General features: G+C 53.8%; 1 protein-coding gene across 1 annotated transcript in view; it reads left to right on the forward strand.

Moving 5' to 3' along the window:
- Window positions 1-5,312: 5,312 nt before the first annotated feature.
- LOC116599230 overlaps window positions 5,313-16,995 on the forward strand; it is a gene marked incomplete at its 5' end in the record, with an annotated part of 35,041 nt that continues 23,358 nt past the window's right edge. The window contains 18 exon segments of the mRNA XM_032358999.1: window positions 5,313-5,378; window positions 6,810-6,900; window positions 7,142-7,359; window positions 8,011-8,172; window positions 8,335-8,517; window positions 8,987-9,092; window positions 9,366-9,461; window positions 9,565-9,736; window positions 9,848-10,010; window positions 10,682-10,861; window positions 11,925-12,099; window positions 12,909-13,030; window positions 13,537-13,662; window positions 13,995-14,230; window positions 14,397-14,518; window positions 15,203-15,433; window positions 15,732-16,067; window positions 16,388-16,768. Of these exon segments, the coding sequence (XP_032214890.1) occupies window positions 5,313-5,378; window positions 6,810-6,900; window positions 7,142-7,359; window positions 8,011-8,172; window positions 8,335-8,517; window positions 8,987-9,092; window positions 9,366-9,461; window positions 9,565-9,736; window positions 9,848-10,010; window positions 10,682-10,861; window positions 11,925-12,099; window positions 12,909-13,030; window positions 13,537-13,662; window positions 13,995-14,230; window positions 14,397-14,518; window positions 15,203-15,433; window positions 15,732-16,067; window positions 16,388-16,768 (3,166 nt within the window).

Below are 16,995 nucleotides of genomic sequence, written 5' to 3' on the forward strand. Positions count from 1 at the left end.
GTAACAAACGCCGCAAAGCCGAGAAGCACAAAACAGGCATCGTTTTCATTCCATCTCGCCACGCTGTAGTGTAGAAGTGCGTGGAGGCTCCACGGGCAATTCTTCTGTTCTGTGCGTGTCCGGGGGGGGTTACTCTCTGGCATTCAGCTGACGGATAGGTGGGTCTGCGAGAATAATGAGACTTCACTACTCTCAGGTCTTAGCTGAAGTAGGTGTGGCTGGAAGCCTTGGCTGGGCTGGGACTGTTGACCACAGGGCCTCCACGTGGCCTCTCTGGATGGCAGTCTCAGGGTGGTGGGACTCTTTACAGAGCAGATCGAGGCTCCCAGATAGAATATTCCCAAAAAACTGCACTGAAGCCGCAGGGCTCAGAAATCCCAGAACCTCACTTCCGCCACGTTTCGTGGGTCACGCAAATTCAAGAGGAGGACATCTGCAGACACCTTTAAAGCCTCCGCCAGGAGCCTCCAGCCTCACCAGGAACAGTGTCCTAGGCCTGAAGGCTGCGCTAGATGCTGGCATCATTCTCGTTCTTTCCCCCCAGAGACTCAGACACACTTCCTACTCCGGGCCCAGGGCAGCGTCCCCAGCTGACCTCCTGCTTAGACCGCCTTCCACCTGTCTGGGCTGCTGGCAGGACCTTTGGTTTTTCTTGGCTGCTGCCGGATCTAGAGCTGCTCTTTTCAGGTTTTTGTTCACAGACGGCTTTAGATGGGAGATAAGGAAGTGTGAGTCCATTTTTGCAGAGGCGAAGATGCTGCCGTCCCGTGCGGGGGGAGGGGGCAATAATTCTCCAGACTTCAAGTCCTCCCTGGCTCTTTTAGATTGGCTCCAGCAGCAGATCGCTGCTGCGGGAAAGGGTTGTCTCTACGCCATGGCTCTAAGGCTCTTGGGGAGTCCGAGGTGGGCCTCAGCCATGAGACGGACGAGGGCGATGGGAGGAAGAGGCCATGCTCTATCTGCCGCACCACCTAGATGCTGAGTCACATCAACACCAAGCAACACCTGGTCAGACGGGCTCCCACACTCCCATCTGGCCCAAACCAGATGCTCCTTCCCCGGCTTTGGGCTGGGAGTGGCAGGTGTCTGGCGGGTCAGTCTCTGCTTCAGGAGCCAGGGTGCAGGGTCACGTAGACGAAGGCCATGTGCACGTCTTTCCCCTTTTCTTCAGTAATGGGTTTCAAATGTGATTATGAAATGTTTAAGCCGCACAAAAAGGAATGAGGAATACAAAAACAAGCCCCCTACACACACACAAGCAAGCAAGTTTGGTTCTCATTCCAAACTATTTGTTTTTTTGTTAAGAAAAAAAAATGTGACCAATATTGCTGAAGTTCTCTGTGCCACGTATACTCTCAGGACTCTGGAGAGTTGGGCAGAGCAGCGGGTCTGCTCGTTCTCTCTGTGGGCTTTGGGAAGCAGCCATGCAGACCCTCCTGCTCCTGACAAAGCCTATTAAGGCATCTGGATGGGTTTTAAACAGAATGAGTGTGTAACAGTTGACAGACATATTCTTCCTTCTTTGTAAACTGGCATTAAATGAGAAAGCAAAAATCACACACACACACACACACACACACATACACACACACACACACACACCAAACAAGCAAGGGGAGAAGCATTGATGGAGAAGAGAGAAACTCAGTATCAGAGATTGCTGCTCCGTCCAAAGAAGGACCACTTCCTGGGGCCCCAGTCAAGGTACACTGGATCAGAGTCTGCAAATAGGCCATAGAGAACGCTGACCCTTCTTGCTTCTTTCCACTCTGAGCGCAGAGACTTCCCAGATCCCATAGTCTGCACGGGTCACTAGGCCCTTAGAAATTGGCTTCACGTCTCTGTGGACATCTGTCTCCCACACTTGACTGTAAACCCCACGACTGTACATTATTCCTTGTCGATCTCCCACGAAGTTCCCGTGCAGAGACAGGACTCTATTACTGCCTAGAATGTATGATTCATTTTTAGGAAATCCCCATGATCACTGAGCAGGAGACAGGAGACCTGACAGAAAGGGAAAGGGAAAGTGGCTGAAATGTAAGAGACCAGAGCACGCGGAGCTCCCAGACGTTGGTTCCTAATTCCACTCTTTCCCAACAGGATCCAGAGCTCCTGGGAGAGATGGCTGATGCTGAGACCGGGGAGGAGATGTACAAGATGAGCCCAGGGCATCTGCTCATGCCAGAGAGTAAGGAAATGCTTTTTTAAGAATAAAACCCACAATGATGAGTTATGTCAAAGAACTCAGGAGCCAACTGAAACAGCTCCCTATGACTAACATTGGGTCATTTGAAGGAAAAAAAAAAAACTTTCAATATCCATGAGTCTATTCTGATAAGTAAGTAATTGAATGAATAAATGGGGGAGAAAAACAAATCTCTCGTGCAGAAGAATCTCCTATACTTTCTGTAGATCCTCCACCATTAGGGGTTGGAGCATAGGACTTTCTTTCCCCCCAAGAAGCACACTAGGGAAAGGAGAAAAACAGGAACAACGTTTCCATGGAGAAAACCTGACAAACATGACCTCAGCCTGGTGGCTAAGGTCAACAATGAAACATCGTGGAGATAGTACACACTCTGGATGTGAGGTGGCATACACAATGCTTTATCTCTGTGGTCTTCCTCCTCCAAACCCATGGTTCCAGTCTAACTATTAGAAAAACATCAGACACATCCCAGTGGAGGGACACACTATGATAGACCTGACACGTCCTCCTCAAAACTGCCAGGATCATCAAAAAGCAGGGAAAGTTTGAGAAACCGTCACAACAGAGAGGAGTTTAAGGAGATGTGACAATAAAATGTACTATGGGATGTGGAACAGAAAAGGGCATCTGGTAAAAACTAAAGACATACGTGCAAAGTATGGACTTTAGTTAATAATGGTACATTGGTATCTTAATTCTGACAAATACATCAACTTAATGTAGGATGTTAATAATAGCAGAAACCGGGTGTGAGGTGTATGAGAATTCTTTGTAGTGTCTTTGCAATTTTTCTGTAAGTCTAAAACCATTCTTAAAAAATTACCAAGAAAAAATCAACTATGTTCGGGGTGGGGGGTGGCGGGAACTTATGTAGAATTAGAAAAATAGAAGGAAAAAAAAAAGAGAGACTGAAAGGGGTTCAGAAACATGGAAGTTAAGAAGTCCCTAACCTGTCAGAAGCAATGAAGAATCAGGGAAGATCAGAAGTAAAATCTAGGAAGATCTAGACCAGCCCAGGGGACACTGCCCTTGGAGAGGACAGTTTTAAGAGACAGTGAATAGGGAAGTCAGAGTTCAGGGACATAGTATAAGAACCTGGAAGCAACAAAAGTAGACAAACTATCAGGGAGTGTGGTCTTTAGGGATATGCAGAAACCCCAAGATGGGTCATGAGCCTCAAGGATTGTACTCATCAGAGCTCCTCACAAAACTTGGCTACCTAAAGCATGATAATCACAGACTTAGTTTAGCTGGTTAGAATTGCAGAATCCCAGGCCACACCCCAGATCACCTGTAGTACTGAATGATAATCTCCCTTTCAGGAGCACAAACATTCAATACCAAGACAAAAAATCATCTAATTTAAAAATGGGCAAAGAACCTGAATGGTCATTTCCCAAAAAGAAAACAGATTAGTGAAAAGATTGCTCCGCATCCCCCATCAGCAGGGAAATGCAAATCAAAGCCACAATGAGAGATCTCCTCACACCTGTTACAATGGCCATCATCAAAAAGACAAAAGATAAGTGTTATCAAGGATGTGGAGAAAAGAGAACCTTTGTGCACGGTTGGTGGGAATGTAAATTGATCCAGGCATTATGGAAAACAGAATGGCCTTTTTCTCAAAGAACTTAGGATAGAACTACCATAGGGGTAGTCCTGGATCCTGCTCCTGGGTATTTATCCAAAGGAAATGAAATCCGTATGTTGAAGGGACATCCGCAGTCCTGTGTTCGCTGTAGCATTGGTCATAGTAGCCAAGACGTGGGAACAACCCAAGTGTCCCTCAACGGATGAATGGATAAAGAAGACGTGGTAAGTGCGTATAATGGAAGATTACTCAGTCATGAATGAGAAGGGAAATCCTGATGTTTGTGACAACACTGGTGAATCTGGAGGACATTTAGCTAAGTGAAAGGAGCTAGACAGAGAAAGACAAATACCATTATTATCTCATTTATACATGGGATCTAAAAAACAAGGTTGAACTCAGAAGCAGAGAGCAGAAGTGTGGAGACGGGGCAGGAAGGTGGGGGAGAATGGTAGGTTTGGGCAACAGGGGTACAAAGTTGCAATAACATAAGATGAAGAAGCCTAGGGATCTAACTTACAGCCTAGTGACTATGTCAGGAACACCGTATTCCATATTGGAAACAGAGGCTAATAGAGCTGAGTTTAGGTGCTCTCATCACACGCGAAGAACCAGTAACGATGTGAGGAAATGATATGCTAAATAGCTTGACAATAGTAATCTTGTCACAAGTCACATGTATCGAATCATCACATTGTACACATCAAATACATACAATTTATATATATGCAAAAAATGAATTAAATTACTTTAAAATTAAAAAATCCCTGAGCGATTGGCAGAAATAGTAAAATGTTTGGAGAATTATAACATGACCAAGATGTTCATCTTCATCTCCACCAAAATAATTAAGGTGCTGATACCGGCACACACACACACACACACACGTGTACGCATGTACACACATGCGCGTGCGTGCACACAGACACACACACTCACACACACACATTCTCCTTTACAACTGCCATTTCCTCTTAACACCACGGCCACCACCAGCACCATTTCCCGCAAGATCACAGTGCCCCCTTCTGGAAAGCCGAGGGCAGGATGCCTGAGCCCCTCAGGAGAACGAAGCAGGTGACAGAGGTGAGAAGTGGCTTCTCCAGGCAACGGCACCTTGTGCCATCCAGCCCAGCGGTCAGCAGCCATGTAGGGCCACTGAGCACCTGACCTGTGGCCAGTCCTCCCTGAGATCTGCCGTAATTATAAAATGGATTTCAAAGACAGTATAAAAAAAAGAATGTGAAATACCTTGTTATTAATTTTTATATCGACTAGGTGTCGAGGTACTACATTAGGTTAAATAAAATATGTAATTAATTTCTCTTCTTTCTTTTCAGTTTTGTAACACAGCTCCTAGAAAATTTGATGTTCCGTCTATGATCGTGTCATGTTTTTATTGGCCAGCTCAGATGTAAGCTATGCTTCACAGAATATAGATTCCCAGGGATCTGAATGTCTTCCCCTCAAGTATGTCTCGGCAAGGTGTCTCTGATTCCGCAGCTCTGATATTCTCCTCCTGACCTCAGTGCTGCAATCCGCCTCCAGTGCCTCAGGCACCAGCAGCTCCTGCTGGTACGTCATAAACACACTGTGAGTCCCTGTGGAACAGGCCACTAACTGAATGAGCAAGTGAAGTCCCGTCAGATAGAGGGGACACCTTTTCCTGAACAGGGGGATCTCTTTTTAGAAGCAACCCAGTCACCAGTCGTTCGGGGAATTAGATACAACAAATCAAGTCAGAGCTATATTCACTGTTCTCAAAACAAAGCCTGATTACAATGTCATGAAACAGACTTTCTTAAGGCCCTCCTGACCCAGGACTATTCAAACTTGGAGGCAGAGATCTCATTTACAGGTCGTAAGTGGAGATTGTAAGCCAGGTGGCCTTGAAAGTCCCTGAGTCCCACTTCCATGTCTTGGGCAGCCACAGCTCCCCCGTGAGACCTCACCTCTGCGGGCACCTGATGGCTCCGCAGGCACTTCCTCACCTGTTAGCTGGATCGATTTTCACATCTGCTCTTGAAGAAAGCCAAGCAGTATTATGTATTATCACCTCTTTATGAGTGAGAAGTTAACTGATTATCTAATCTCGCAGGATAGTCAACAGCGAGGCCAGGCCTCCGCCCTTGCTCTCCACCACCTGCCGCTGCTCCTGCGTTGCCGCGCGTGGGCATTTCAAGCGTTCCCTGGCAGCTGGATGGTTTCCAGAGCTCGTGGATGCATGTCCTTGAAGAGCGTTTGACCCGTTGTGTGACTCTGTTAAAACTCTCCGTCTTATTGGCCTCAGTCTTCTCATCTGTAAATTGGGAGGAGAGAATGAAATCATCTCTAAAGTCCTTCCAGATGCTAAAATCCTGCGCATCTCTGAAACTTGGCTGAACGTGCACCAAGGACGGAAGCCTGCGTCTCATTCTCCTCATTCTCCCCGTGTCTCTGCTGCAGGATTTTGGACACAGAGATAGGCTTTGCCTGGCACATGGCAGAAGCTAGAATGTCCCATGGTCTCGCTGAGCCCAGTTCTACACACTCACACACACACACACACACACACACACACACACACACACACACACCCCGCCGGCTGCGTAGGAAGGAAACGGTGTAGGGCCCTATCCGAGTTGTCTGGGCCAAGGTCACCCGGAGGATACGTCTCTCAGATGTCACCTTCATGAAGTATTCAGCGCGTGCTCCCGGGAGCTTGCATGAGTGACAAGAGGCTGCCCTTCCTGGCGTTTCTCTCTGCGTGCAGATCCCTGTGCCCAGATCTCTCTGTACCTCTCCCATCCCTATCTCATCCTCTCCGGGGGCTGCTGTCACTGGGTCTCTGCCTTTTGCTCTTCCCTTTCCATCGACGACCCCAGAGGTCTTGTCCATCCTCTGCCAACCTGCATGTGGGCCCCTCTCCCTGCCGCTGTCGCCCCCGCCCAGGAAGCGAGGGCTCTACCCTTCAGAGGCATCCCCGGGACATGGGCCTGTCTAGCCCTCTTCTGCTCTACCTTGCAGAGAGCCGTGTGCCTGGGCAGAGACACTCCTCAGGACTGTGGGAGCCAGACGCCTTGTGCAGAAGAGCTGCACCTACCAGGGTGCCCAGAGGGTAGGACCTGGAGCTGAATTTGCACAGAGGAGTTGGGGATAAAGCGAAGGGGTGGGCAAGACAAACAGCCCAGAGGACAAACACCTGTGCTGGTGGGGTCAGAAGCCCCTGAGCTGGGGGAGGGAATAGTCTGGGGTGTACTAGGGCCTCGGGGTTGTTGGGGGGTGGAAATCACCTGGGGACGGGCAGCTCCCGGAAGCTGAGTCTCAGTCCTAACTGTTGTGCACCTGTCATTCTACAGGTAGGCTCTGCTCTCGCTCACCGCCTCCTCCCTGTCCTCCTGGAACCTTCCTCACCAGAGCGGGTCCCCATGACACCCCCCTCTGCCTCCTCTGCCCTCGAGGATTCTTCAACCACTGGCCTGGCCAGGATGCCTGTTTTCCCTGTGGTTCCGGGGCCACCCAGCCGGAGGAGGGCAAGGACACTTGTGTCTGCCTGGGGCCTGGCCGAGTGTTCCAGGTATGTCCTCTGGCAGTGGGACCCAAGGACAGGCTGCCTTTCCAGGACTGTTTTTGGTCAAGTTCGGCTCAGATGTAACCTGACCGGGCTTAGCTCGGGTTTCCAAGTGACACAGGGATAAGATTGCCAGATAAAATACAGGGTGCCCAGTTAAACCTGAACTTCAGATCAGTTACAGATCATTGTTTAGCATAAGTATGTCTCAAATACTGAATGAGACAGACTTATGCTGAAAACATTTCTTGTTTATCCGACATTCAAATTTAACATTTTTACTTGCTAAACCAAGCAATGCTACTCAGAAGAAAAGGCAATCAGCTCTTCTCCACCATGACCACTCCCAAAATATACTCTGCCCCAAACCCTTCCAATTCGAACTTTCCCTATAAACCAAAAATTAGGCATGTGAACCCTTCCTTTCCTGAAATTCCCAGGTCTTATTGGCTAAAAGGTTAGCACCTCCTCGACCCTAACCAGCATGTACTGGTCACCTTCCCCTCTCTTCGGACCTCTCTCCAGACCTGTTGAACCTTGACCTCCCCTCCCCCACCTCTCTCTTCTGGCCCATCTCGGGCAGGGTCACAGCCAAAGCTGTAGTTCCTCATCAACCAGCGAATCTTCAACTGAACTTCTTCCCTCCTCACCCCCCAGCCCAGTGATGGGCAGTGCCCCTGCCTCCCAGGCTACCAAGATGTTGGAGAGCCGTGGGGCTGTGTCCAGCGGGAACACAGGAGCTGCAAGGATGGGGCCACCTGGAACCAGGAGGGGCTGTGTTTGACCAAGGATCAGTGGAGTGACCACTGTGCCCAGGAGGTAGGAGGCGTCTCCATAGTGCAGCCCTGGCCCTCCGCCCGACACTGACCCCCTCGCCCTCGCTGGAAACAAGGAGCTCTGTGCTCTATACTCTGAAGCTGGAGAGAGTCAGGGACAGCCTCCCCTGGAGGGGTGTCCCTAAGATGTTGAGTCTCCGTGCAGGTGTGTGCCACCCCAGGAGATGCCCGTGGCTACGATCCAGTCCTGGGGCTCTGTCTGTGCTGGGGACAAGGCTCAAGTGGAACGTGTGGTCCCCTGTGCCCCGAGGGAGAGAGACATGTCCTGCAGCTCAGCTGCTCTGAGGGCATCCCACAGATCTCCGTCCCTGAAGGCACTGGGAGCCAGGTACAGTGTCCGAGCTTCAACCCCTGGCTGGGCTGGGGCCCCCTGCACCTGGGGCCTCTGCCTCCCGAGAAGGAGAAGGCATGACATGCCTGTGTGTGGGGTCCGGGCCCCAACTCGCCGACCCACATCATAGGCACAGGCTCTAGGACAGAGGAAAGGCCCGCCTGTTGATTTAATTTCATCCTGTAAAACTCCTTGAAGAAGTGATTTGCTCATTAAAGAGGCAGAAATTGTCTTGGAAAACTTCCCACGTGAGCAAAGCATGGCGCCCAGAGTTATGACTCCTGGTTACCCCTCCCTGTGAAGTTCTTAGACGACAGGTACCACCACTCCCCTGCATCCTTACCAGGACACTCAGACAGGGCTCAAGGGAAGCCCCATGCTCTCTCCACCTCCCTGCGGGGCAGATGTGTTACTTACTCACCATGTCTTAAGGGAAAGAGCTGACCCTGGACCTCTTCTTTCCCAGGAATTCTACCTTCTGGACAAGCCTTCCTCACCACGTGCCGTAGGCCATCCCTGCAACTCAGACCAAGGGCATAAGCCTGTCCCTCTGTATGTGGTCAGGATGGATGGTAAGACAGCAGGACAGAGGGAAGCCACAGGTGGACCCACCACTCAGGACCACACATGGGAAAGCCTGGACCTTTCTGTGGCATGAGCATGGCCTCTTCAGGCAGAAGCTAGATGGTGATGGGCAGAGCCCCATGAAGGGACCCGTCGATTTTTAGAAAGTTGAATCCCGCCATGTGCAAATCAGAAACAGACAGCTTCTGCTGTGTCCATGCACCAGGGAAAACTCTCTCCCAGGCCCCTGCCAGTTGAGGGAGATCCCTGTCTTGTTCCAGGCTTTGGGTTCCTGGGCCTGATCAGACCAGGTCACGAGCTGCTGCACGCCCTTGGCCTGCTCTTCGAGGATCCCAGGGCCCCAGGCCACGACACCGGTGAGCATCCAGGGGACAGCTGTTGTCTCTCCTCTCCCACCGCCACCAGTAAGAATCTGTCTAAAGGTCTCTGTTCCTCATGTTCTGTATCTCGCTTGCCCAGGAAAGTCGAGCGAAGGACATCTGACCTCCCCTTGGTCAGGGAGCCCCAACTCCACGCACCGTGGGCATCTGTTGCCCCCAGAGCCTGGCATCCGCAACCCCACAGTCTGCCTCCAAGTCAATGATACACTTGCCTTCCTGGTCACCCGTGAGCATTACCCGGAGTATGACCTGTGAGTGCCCGGAGGACATGGCCTGCCACCGTCGAGGCGCTGGACAAAAGACACCCCGGTGCCTGTGGGCACCCGCAGGAGACAACACACCCCTCCTTTCTCTGTCCCCAGGGGCCACTTCTATAACACACTGCCGGGATTTGACTGGGGACGCTTCCGGGCCCTCCCTGAGGAGTCCCAGCTCCATGATCGAGAGCCCTACCTCTTCCTGCAGCAGTTCCAGCAGCCCGGGGTGTATGTCTTCCGTCTGAGCAGCAACAAGCATCGGAAGATGGTTTGTCCGTGACGGTTGGCCTCCTTCAACACACCCACCCATCATGTCCCCCTCGCCTTAGACGACACTGCCTCATAACCATCCCAGACGGAACCCCAAGGAGGGAGACACTCAGGGCATCCCTATCAAAGTTTTGGGCTCCACACTCCTAACAGACAGTTCTGGGGGTTTCCAGGGTTCCTCCAACATGTGGTGTATAGAGAAGAGAAGACCGTGGGGGTAAAAATAGCAGGTATGTCTAAGGACCTCACGGTGTCCGGACATCACTCATGGCCCTCTGCTTCATTACCCGCTTTTGCCCCACTCCCTCTCTCACCTTGAAGGCTCACACCCCAAGGTCATCTGCACAGGCTTGTATCCATGTGATCTGCTTGTGATACCTCCACTGACCCAGGTGCAGTGTCAGGGTCACACACGGGATTTAGCTCCTCACCCCACCTGCACAGCGTCGAGGAGGCTGTGCCGACCTCGCCCCAGAACAGGCAAACAGCTGCTCTGTTACTCGATGTGAATTTGTTTCCCTGGGGAAAACCCAGATTCTGCTCCCGCAAGGTGTGCACAAAGGTCTGGGCTATTTGGTTCGTGCCGACAGGCCCAGGGTCCCACTCTGTCCCCTTGCTGGTCTCTGGCAGACCATGGGAGAAAGGCTGAACAGATTTCTTTCCCCCCAGTACCTCCGCACCCTGCCGCCCGGAGGCCGGTGCTTCGGAGAAGGGCCCTTTGCCTCCACGACTCCCAGGTATCTCATCCAAACCGGCATTGCCAAGATCCCCAGGCCCCCGAAGAGGTCTGACTGGCCAGAAGTCCTGGGGGAGATGGTCCTGCTGCTGGGGTTCTGCCTGCTTCTGTTGGTGAGTAAAGCCGGACAAGGGACATCGTAACCTCCACGCAAGACCGCCTCTCCAAACCCGTGTAAATGGGCTGTCCCGGCTCGTTTGCAGCAGGCATTACAATAGTTGCTAAGATGCGAAAGTGACAAAGGTACAGCCTCGGGCCTCCGGTGATGAAAGCTCAGCAGGCAGAATATAGACAAGGAAACAAACAAACGTCCAGCAACATTAGGGGACTCTGGCGAAAGATTGTCCAGGGTGTCCGGCTGCATCAGGAAGGAGCTGACTGCCCCCCACCCCGGGTGGGTCAGGACAGACTTCTGTGAGGAGGTGATCCCGAAAGATCACCCGAAAGATCTGAGATATGAGCCGTGGGGGCATGTGTCCCCTGTACTAACGAAGGGGTTGGCGAGTTGGGGGCTGGGAGGTACTGGGCTTGGGAGGAAGGTGCGGATGAGATAGGGGGTACTATGTGTAAGGGTACGGAGGCATGAAACAGCATTCATCTGCTCAGGGAACCAAATATAGGGGTGCAGACACAGAGCTGAGAGACAAAATCACTATGATCCCATGGGCCCCGCTTTATCCTCTATGCAGTGAGGGATCCAGTAAAACCTTTCAGCCAAGGGCAGCTGGGTGGCTCAGTCGTTAAGCGTCTGCCTTCAGCTCAGGTCATGATCCCAGAGTTCTGGGATCGAGCCCCACAAGGAACTCCCTGCTCGGCAAGGAGCCTGATTCTCCCTCTCCCACTCCCCCTGCTTGTGTTCCCTCTCTCACTGTCTCTCTGCCAATTAAATAAACAAAATCTTAAAAAAACAAATAAATAAAACCTTTGAACAAAACAAAACAAAAAACTTTCAAGCAAGAGAGAGAAACCCTGGTAAGAATTTTATTTTTACTCTAGCAATAGGGTAGAAGAAAGGACGGATGGAGGGTGGGGGCACAAGGAGATAGGCAGTGGGAATGTCCAAACAAGAAGACGAGGTTCTCCCTCTCTTCAGCTGAGCAGGGCTCTTCCTCCGGCTGGTCTTCAAAGAAGATGCTTCCCCCTGTCCCTCACATCGCCACATTATGTACCATGTAGATTCAGTGTCACAGCCTGAGCTGGGCCCGGAAGGCCACTCCCAACCCCACCTTCCGGAAGCATCAGCAAGGATACAACCTGGATGCCTACACCTCCCCAAGGCCTGGGATGACTTCAGTGAGGAGAGGTCGATCACACCAAGATTCTGATACCCCCAGGGTTGAGGGAGATCACGGTGAGTGACAGACTCAGGTTAGAACCCCAGAGGGGTCCCCAAATCCAACTGGCCACCCCCCGCTTCCCTTTCTCATGTTCCCAGATTACTCGTGGTTCTATTCTTCCGCATTTCATTTATTCATTTGTTCAGTAAATATTTATTGGATGGCCACGGTATGCCAGACACTGCCTGGTTCTAGAAGTACATGCTGAGGGGGATAGAGACATCTAAATAAAAACTTTTCAAGGGGCACCTGGGTGGTTCAGTCGGTTAAGCATCTGCCTTTGGCTCAGGTCATGATCCCAGGGTCTTAGGATCAAGCCCTGAATCGGGCTCCCTATTCAGTGGGGAAGTCTGCCTCTCCCTCTCCATCTGCCTCTCCCTCTGTTCATGCTCTCTTTCAAATAAATAAGTAAAATCTTTAAAAAACAAACAAACAAACAAACAAACAAACAAAAACTTTCCAAAAGAAAAGTAATATAACCATGTACAAAGTACCCGAGTCAGGAGATGTCCAGCACTAGCTAGAGGAGCAGCTCCCAGAAGGCACCAAGTGTTTCACCTTCTACCCTTGTTCCTCAAAGTACACTCCTCAGATAAGAGCACCCCAACTTAAATGTGATGGTGAATTACGTGGGGACCTTCTGCAATGGGTCAGAGGTAGAATCTAGAATTCTGTGTTTCTAATGAGGTCCTCCTCAGGGCTGTTACAAGCAAAACTGTGTCTTGACCATTGAGGATCCGCAGGAAGAAGGTTCAGGGAAGATCAGCAGGGAGGCTTATCTTTGCATTTCGGGAGGCTAATCCTGCTTCCCGCCCCCTGACAGGTGGGTGCTGGGAGGCCGAGGAGCAGGTAGACCTGGAGTGGTTTGACCCAGAATGCTTCTTTGCAATCCTGCTCAGACAGTCTCTGTCCGTGACAACAAAACTCAGCCAGACCAAAGAAGAGGTAAGTGGAGAAGCTGGAGAAGTGAACCGGGTTGGAAGCGGGTTCATCGCAAAACGCAGCTGGTTACAGGATAGAGAACCTAAAGAAATCCTTCATCTACTCATCAGAACCAGGGAAAAGGAAAGTATATGGGAGTGGAGATAGAAGATTTCAGATTAAATTTAGGGCTAATTTTCAGAACTTTGGACCTCAGATCAGTGATAGGAAATCTATTAAGACCCACCTCTGGAGTCTTCAGATCCCCGTTCCTGGTCCTCAGTAGCCCCACTGGAATGTATAAATTCAGGCCAGTAGGTGACAGGCGTTGGGAGGGGGGTAAAAACCACACACACACTAGAAGTCCAAGTACGGAAGCTGGGTCAGGGGGCTGTGGCGCTGGGGCGTCCCTCCACCGACGGGCAGCAGAGGGCGCTGTGATCAAAGCAACGAGTGGGGCCGCGAGGCCGCGGTGCGCGGTCGCAGGTGCGCGGCGCGCGGTCACAGGTGCACGCCGCGCTCTCCCGCAGCTCAAACTCCTCTGCCTCAGACTCGTGAGTGAAGCCCGTTCTCTGCGGCAGCTGTGGGGGGCTGGGCGTCGCACCCCGGCTTCTGTGGGCCAGCGTCTGGGGAGTCCCCCGAAGGAGCTGCAACAGGTCGGGCTGAGTTCACACCTTTCCACCTGGTCCCTGTGCCTAAATGGGGCTCCGAGGGGCCCCTGAGCCCGGCACCCCCACCCCGCCCCCCGTGGCCCCTCTCCCACGGTCCCATCTCCCACGGTCCCATCTCCCAGGCCCCAGGGCTCCTAGCCCCTCCGCCCACCCCCGGGGATTTCTCATCCCCTTGCCGCTGCTGCCGGGCCTGCCGCAGAATGTTCTGGAGCTCCCTGCCGGGGCTCGCGCGGTGCCCGGCCCCTGGGCTGCTGCTGGCGGTCGGGCGTCTGCAGCCCCGCGGGCGGGCGGGCAGGCAGCGCTCTCTCTGACCTCAGGCTGCAGAGGCCGCTGCCAGCGCCGCGGAGGAGGAGGCCGGGCGCAGGGGGCGTCTGGCGGGCCAGTACGCGGCCAGCCTCGATCACCAGCTGAGGCTCCTCCGCCAAGACCTCGGGGCCCGGCAGGAGCAGTGGGCGTCTTTCTGCTCCGAGCTGATGGCGGCCCGGCGGCTGCTGAAGGCCCAGGCGGGCTCCGGGCCCACGAAGTCCTTCCAGACCCGGCCGAAGCCAGAAGGGTGTGTAGCCGGTGCCTCTGAGTCAGGCTTGCTGACATGTGGCCTAGGGGAGGAGCGAGTGTGGCTTCCCCAGGTCCAGAACGGGCCACAGCAGAGGGTCCTTTCCCCATGCCTCACAGCGTGGCCCCTGATCCGGCCTCCCTCTTGTTCCCCCGGCTCCCCGCAGGGAAGTGCCCCCCCTGGATGCTGCTCTGAGCCGCCTGTCCCAGGCTGTGCTGCAGGAAGGCCACCGCCTGAAGGCCTGGGGTGTCCTGGGTTCCGGCACCGGGGCGGAACTGCTGCGGCCAGGTGGGTTCTGCTCCCCCTTGCCGCCCCCCCAAACCTGGCCGGGCAGAGTTTAGGTCCACAGGGCCCGCAGAAACTTGCACCCCCCACCCTGCCCAGGACACCTTGCAGGGGAGGAGAAGGACAGAGCAAAGTGGAAACCCCCAAAGCTGGGAGGGCCTTCCTGGGCAGTGTGTGGGCCAATAGCTGTGTTGCTGAAGAGGGAGCCTGCGAAATGGAAAGAACAGGGGAGGAACCGAGCCAAACTGCCCCAAAGCATGGCTTTATACCTAAGGGAACATTTTCTGAGAGCAAAAGCCCAACGGATGAGTGCAAAAGGCCATATTTGGAGAATGCTGGACTTGCCTGGAAATGAAGAGTGGGAGAAGGATCCCCTTGGGTTCTCTGTGGGAATTCTGAGTACACGGAGTCCCCAGGCCCATCAGGTGACCGATAGGCTGTCACCGTTTTTTCCCAAAGTCTTTCCAGCCCCTGCCAGCCTGCAGTATGATGATATCATAGTGTTGTGTCTTGCAGGGGGGGTCAAGCCCTGTGCTCAGCAAAAGACAAGATGCTCTGCCCTCAGGGAGCACTTGCTACTGGGATTGGGCTGGGGTTCTTCCAGCTCCTTCCAGGCACCAGCCCAGGGAGCCCCTAGCCTGGCCCGTCCACCTCACATGCAGAGCTGAGCCATCATTTGCTTTCCAGCAGCCTCAGCAGACCCTCATGGGGGCATCCCGGACATCAGCGTGAATCCCGTTACCAAGCTGATGGTCCCTGGCCCCAACTGTGCAATGCTTCCAGCCAGTGGCCATGCAGGATCCGTACCCCCTGGCTACTTCATCCACCCCAACACTGGGAAGGTGCTGCCTGAAGCTGGAAATCTGGGGTACGATCTGCAGGGAGCTACCCTGGTGCCCACCACTGACTTCAGTTCCGGTGAGACCCTGACCACGAAGGAGCTCCCGCCCTGCCAGGGTCTGCTGGGATCCTCTGGGAGGATCTCCCCCGGAGCCCAAGGGAGGGAGCAGGGCTCTGTCCTTGCACTGTGGGGTATGATGATGAGCAGAGAAGCAAACACCTTCTCCCCCTCCTCACTTTAACATTCTTGCGGCAGAGGGTGAGGCCGGGGAGAGCCACTGGGTACAAGAAGGCTCTGCGGGGCCAGGTGGGAGGCTGACGGACCAACAGTGCTAACACTCCCTGTCTCCCTGTCTCCTTGTCTCTGCCCGTCCAGGTGGCATCCGAACGTCAAAAGCCGCCATCCTCCCCTATGTGCCCTACCCAACCTGCCCGGCCACAGGCTCCCCTCCCGCCACCCACCTGCCCATCCTGCAGCCGAGACGGACGTCACAGCTGGGGGCGCTCATGACCGACCCCACAACAGGCATCGAGGTGCCTGTGCTGGCTGTGACTCTTCATCCTCAAACCAGGCAGTGGCTCACTCTTGGGGGCACATACTGCAATCCTCTCACCAAGACCTTGGCCCCCCTCGAGTTGGGGGGCCCCATGGAGGACCCAGTCACGGGAAGCATCTCGCCAATCCTGGGAGTCGGGTTGGATGAAAACACAGGTATCCGCCGTCCCCAGTGCTGGGCTCCCCCACCCTCCTCTCTGCCCAGCTTGGCTTTTCCAGCCCCCCAGTCCCTTACACGCCCCATATTCTGGTCCGGGCTACAAATCACCCCAAAGCCACCTTTCCACCCTTTATCCCCACTCTGCTCTTACCCCACCTGCATCCTCGGTCCTGGCTTCCCTGTCCCCTTCCCCTCACTTCCGGTCCCCCACCCCTGTGCTCACCCGGTCCGCAGGCCCTGGTCCTCCTTTATGCGTCATCTCCCTGCGTCTCTGTTCAGCCCCTTCCGACCTCACCCTCTTGGGTTCCACTGCCAGGTCAGGTGCTTGCCCTGGGGGGGCTGCGAGATGCCTCGGGGAGCCTTATGCTGCCTGGTGACTGCTTCGAGGAGCCTCTGAGCGGGAAGACGGTCCGGCTGCAGGGAGCTTCTCGGCGGGAGGGCCAGACAGTGCCCCACATGGGAGGATCACAGGCCCTGCTGGACGCCAACGTGTTGATGGCCCAGAGACGAGTGGTTGCCATGCTCCAGAGCTACTGGGAGAGGCCGGGGTCGAGGACACAGAGGCTTCTGGAGGCTACCATCAAGGACACGAGACAGGCACTGGGCTTGAGTCTGCACCATGCCCTGCAGCAGGCTTGGAGACTGGAGCGGCAGCTGGGGACAGCAGAGGCCATCATGGCCAGCGGCGGGAGGATAGGTACCTACTGACTGAGACCTGGGCTCTTGGGCCCCTGGCATCCCAAGCCCTGAATGACCCGGTGCCTCTGTACCCTCAGCTCATAAGCTCGGGGACAGGACTGCAGCCCCACGGGTCACACACACACACGCACACAGAACAGAGGGAAGAGAGGAGTGTGGTGGCTTCATGCCCGACCCCGCGAATGCTCGGCTTGAACTCTGTTCTCTTGCCAATCCTGCTGGGTC

Source organism: Mustela erminea, chromosome 9, assembly GCF_009829155.1.
Source record: "Mustela erminea isolate mMusErm1 chromosome 9, mMusErm1.Pri, whole genome shotgun sequence".
NCBI classification, from domain to species: domain Eukaryota; kingdom Metazoa; phylum Chordata; class Mammalia; order Carnivora; family Mustelidae; genus Mustela; species Mustela erminea.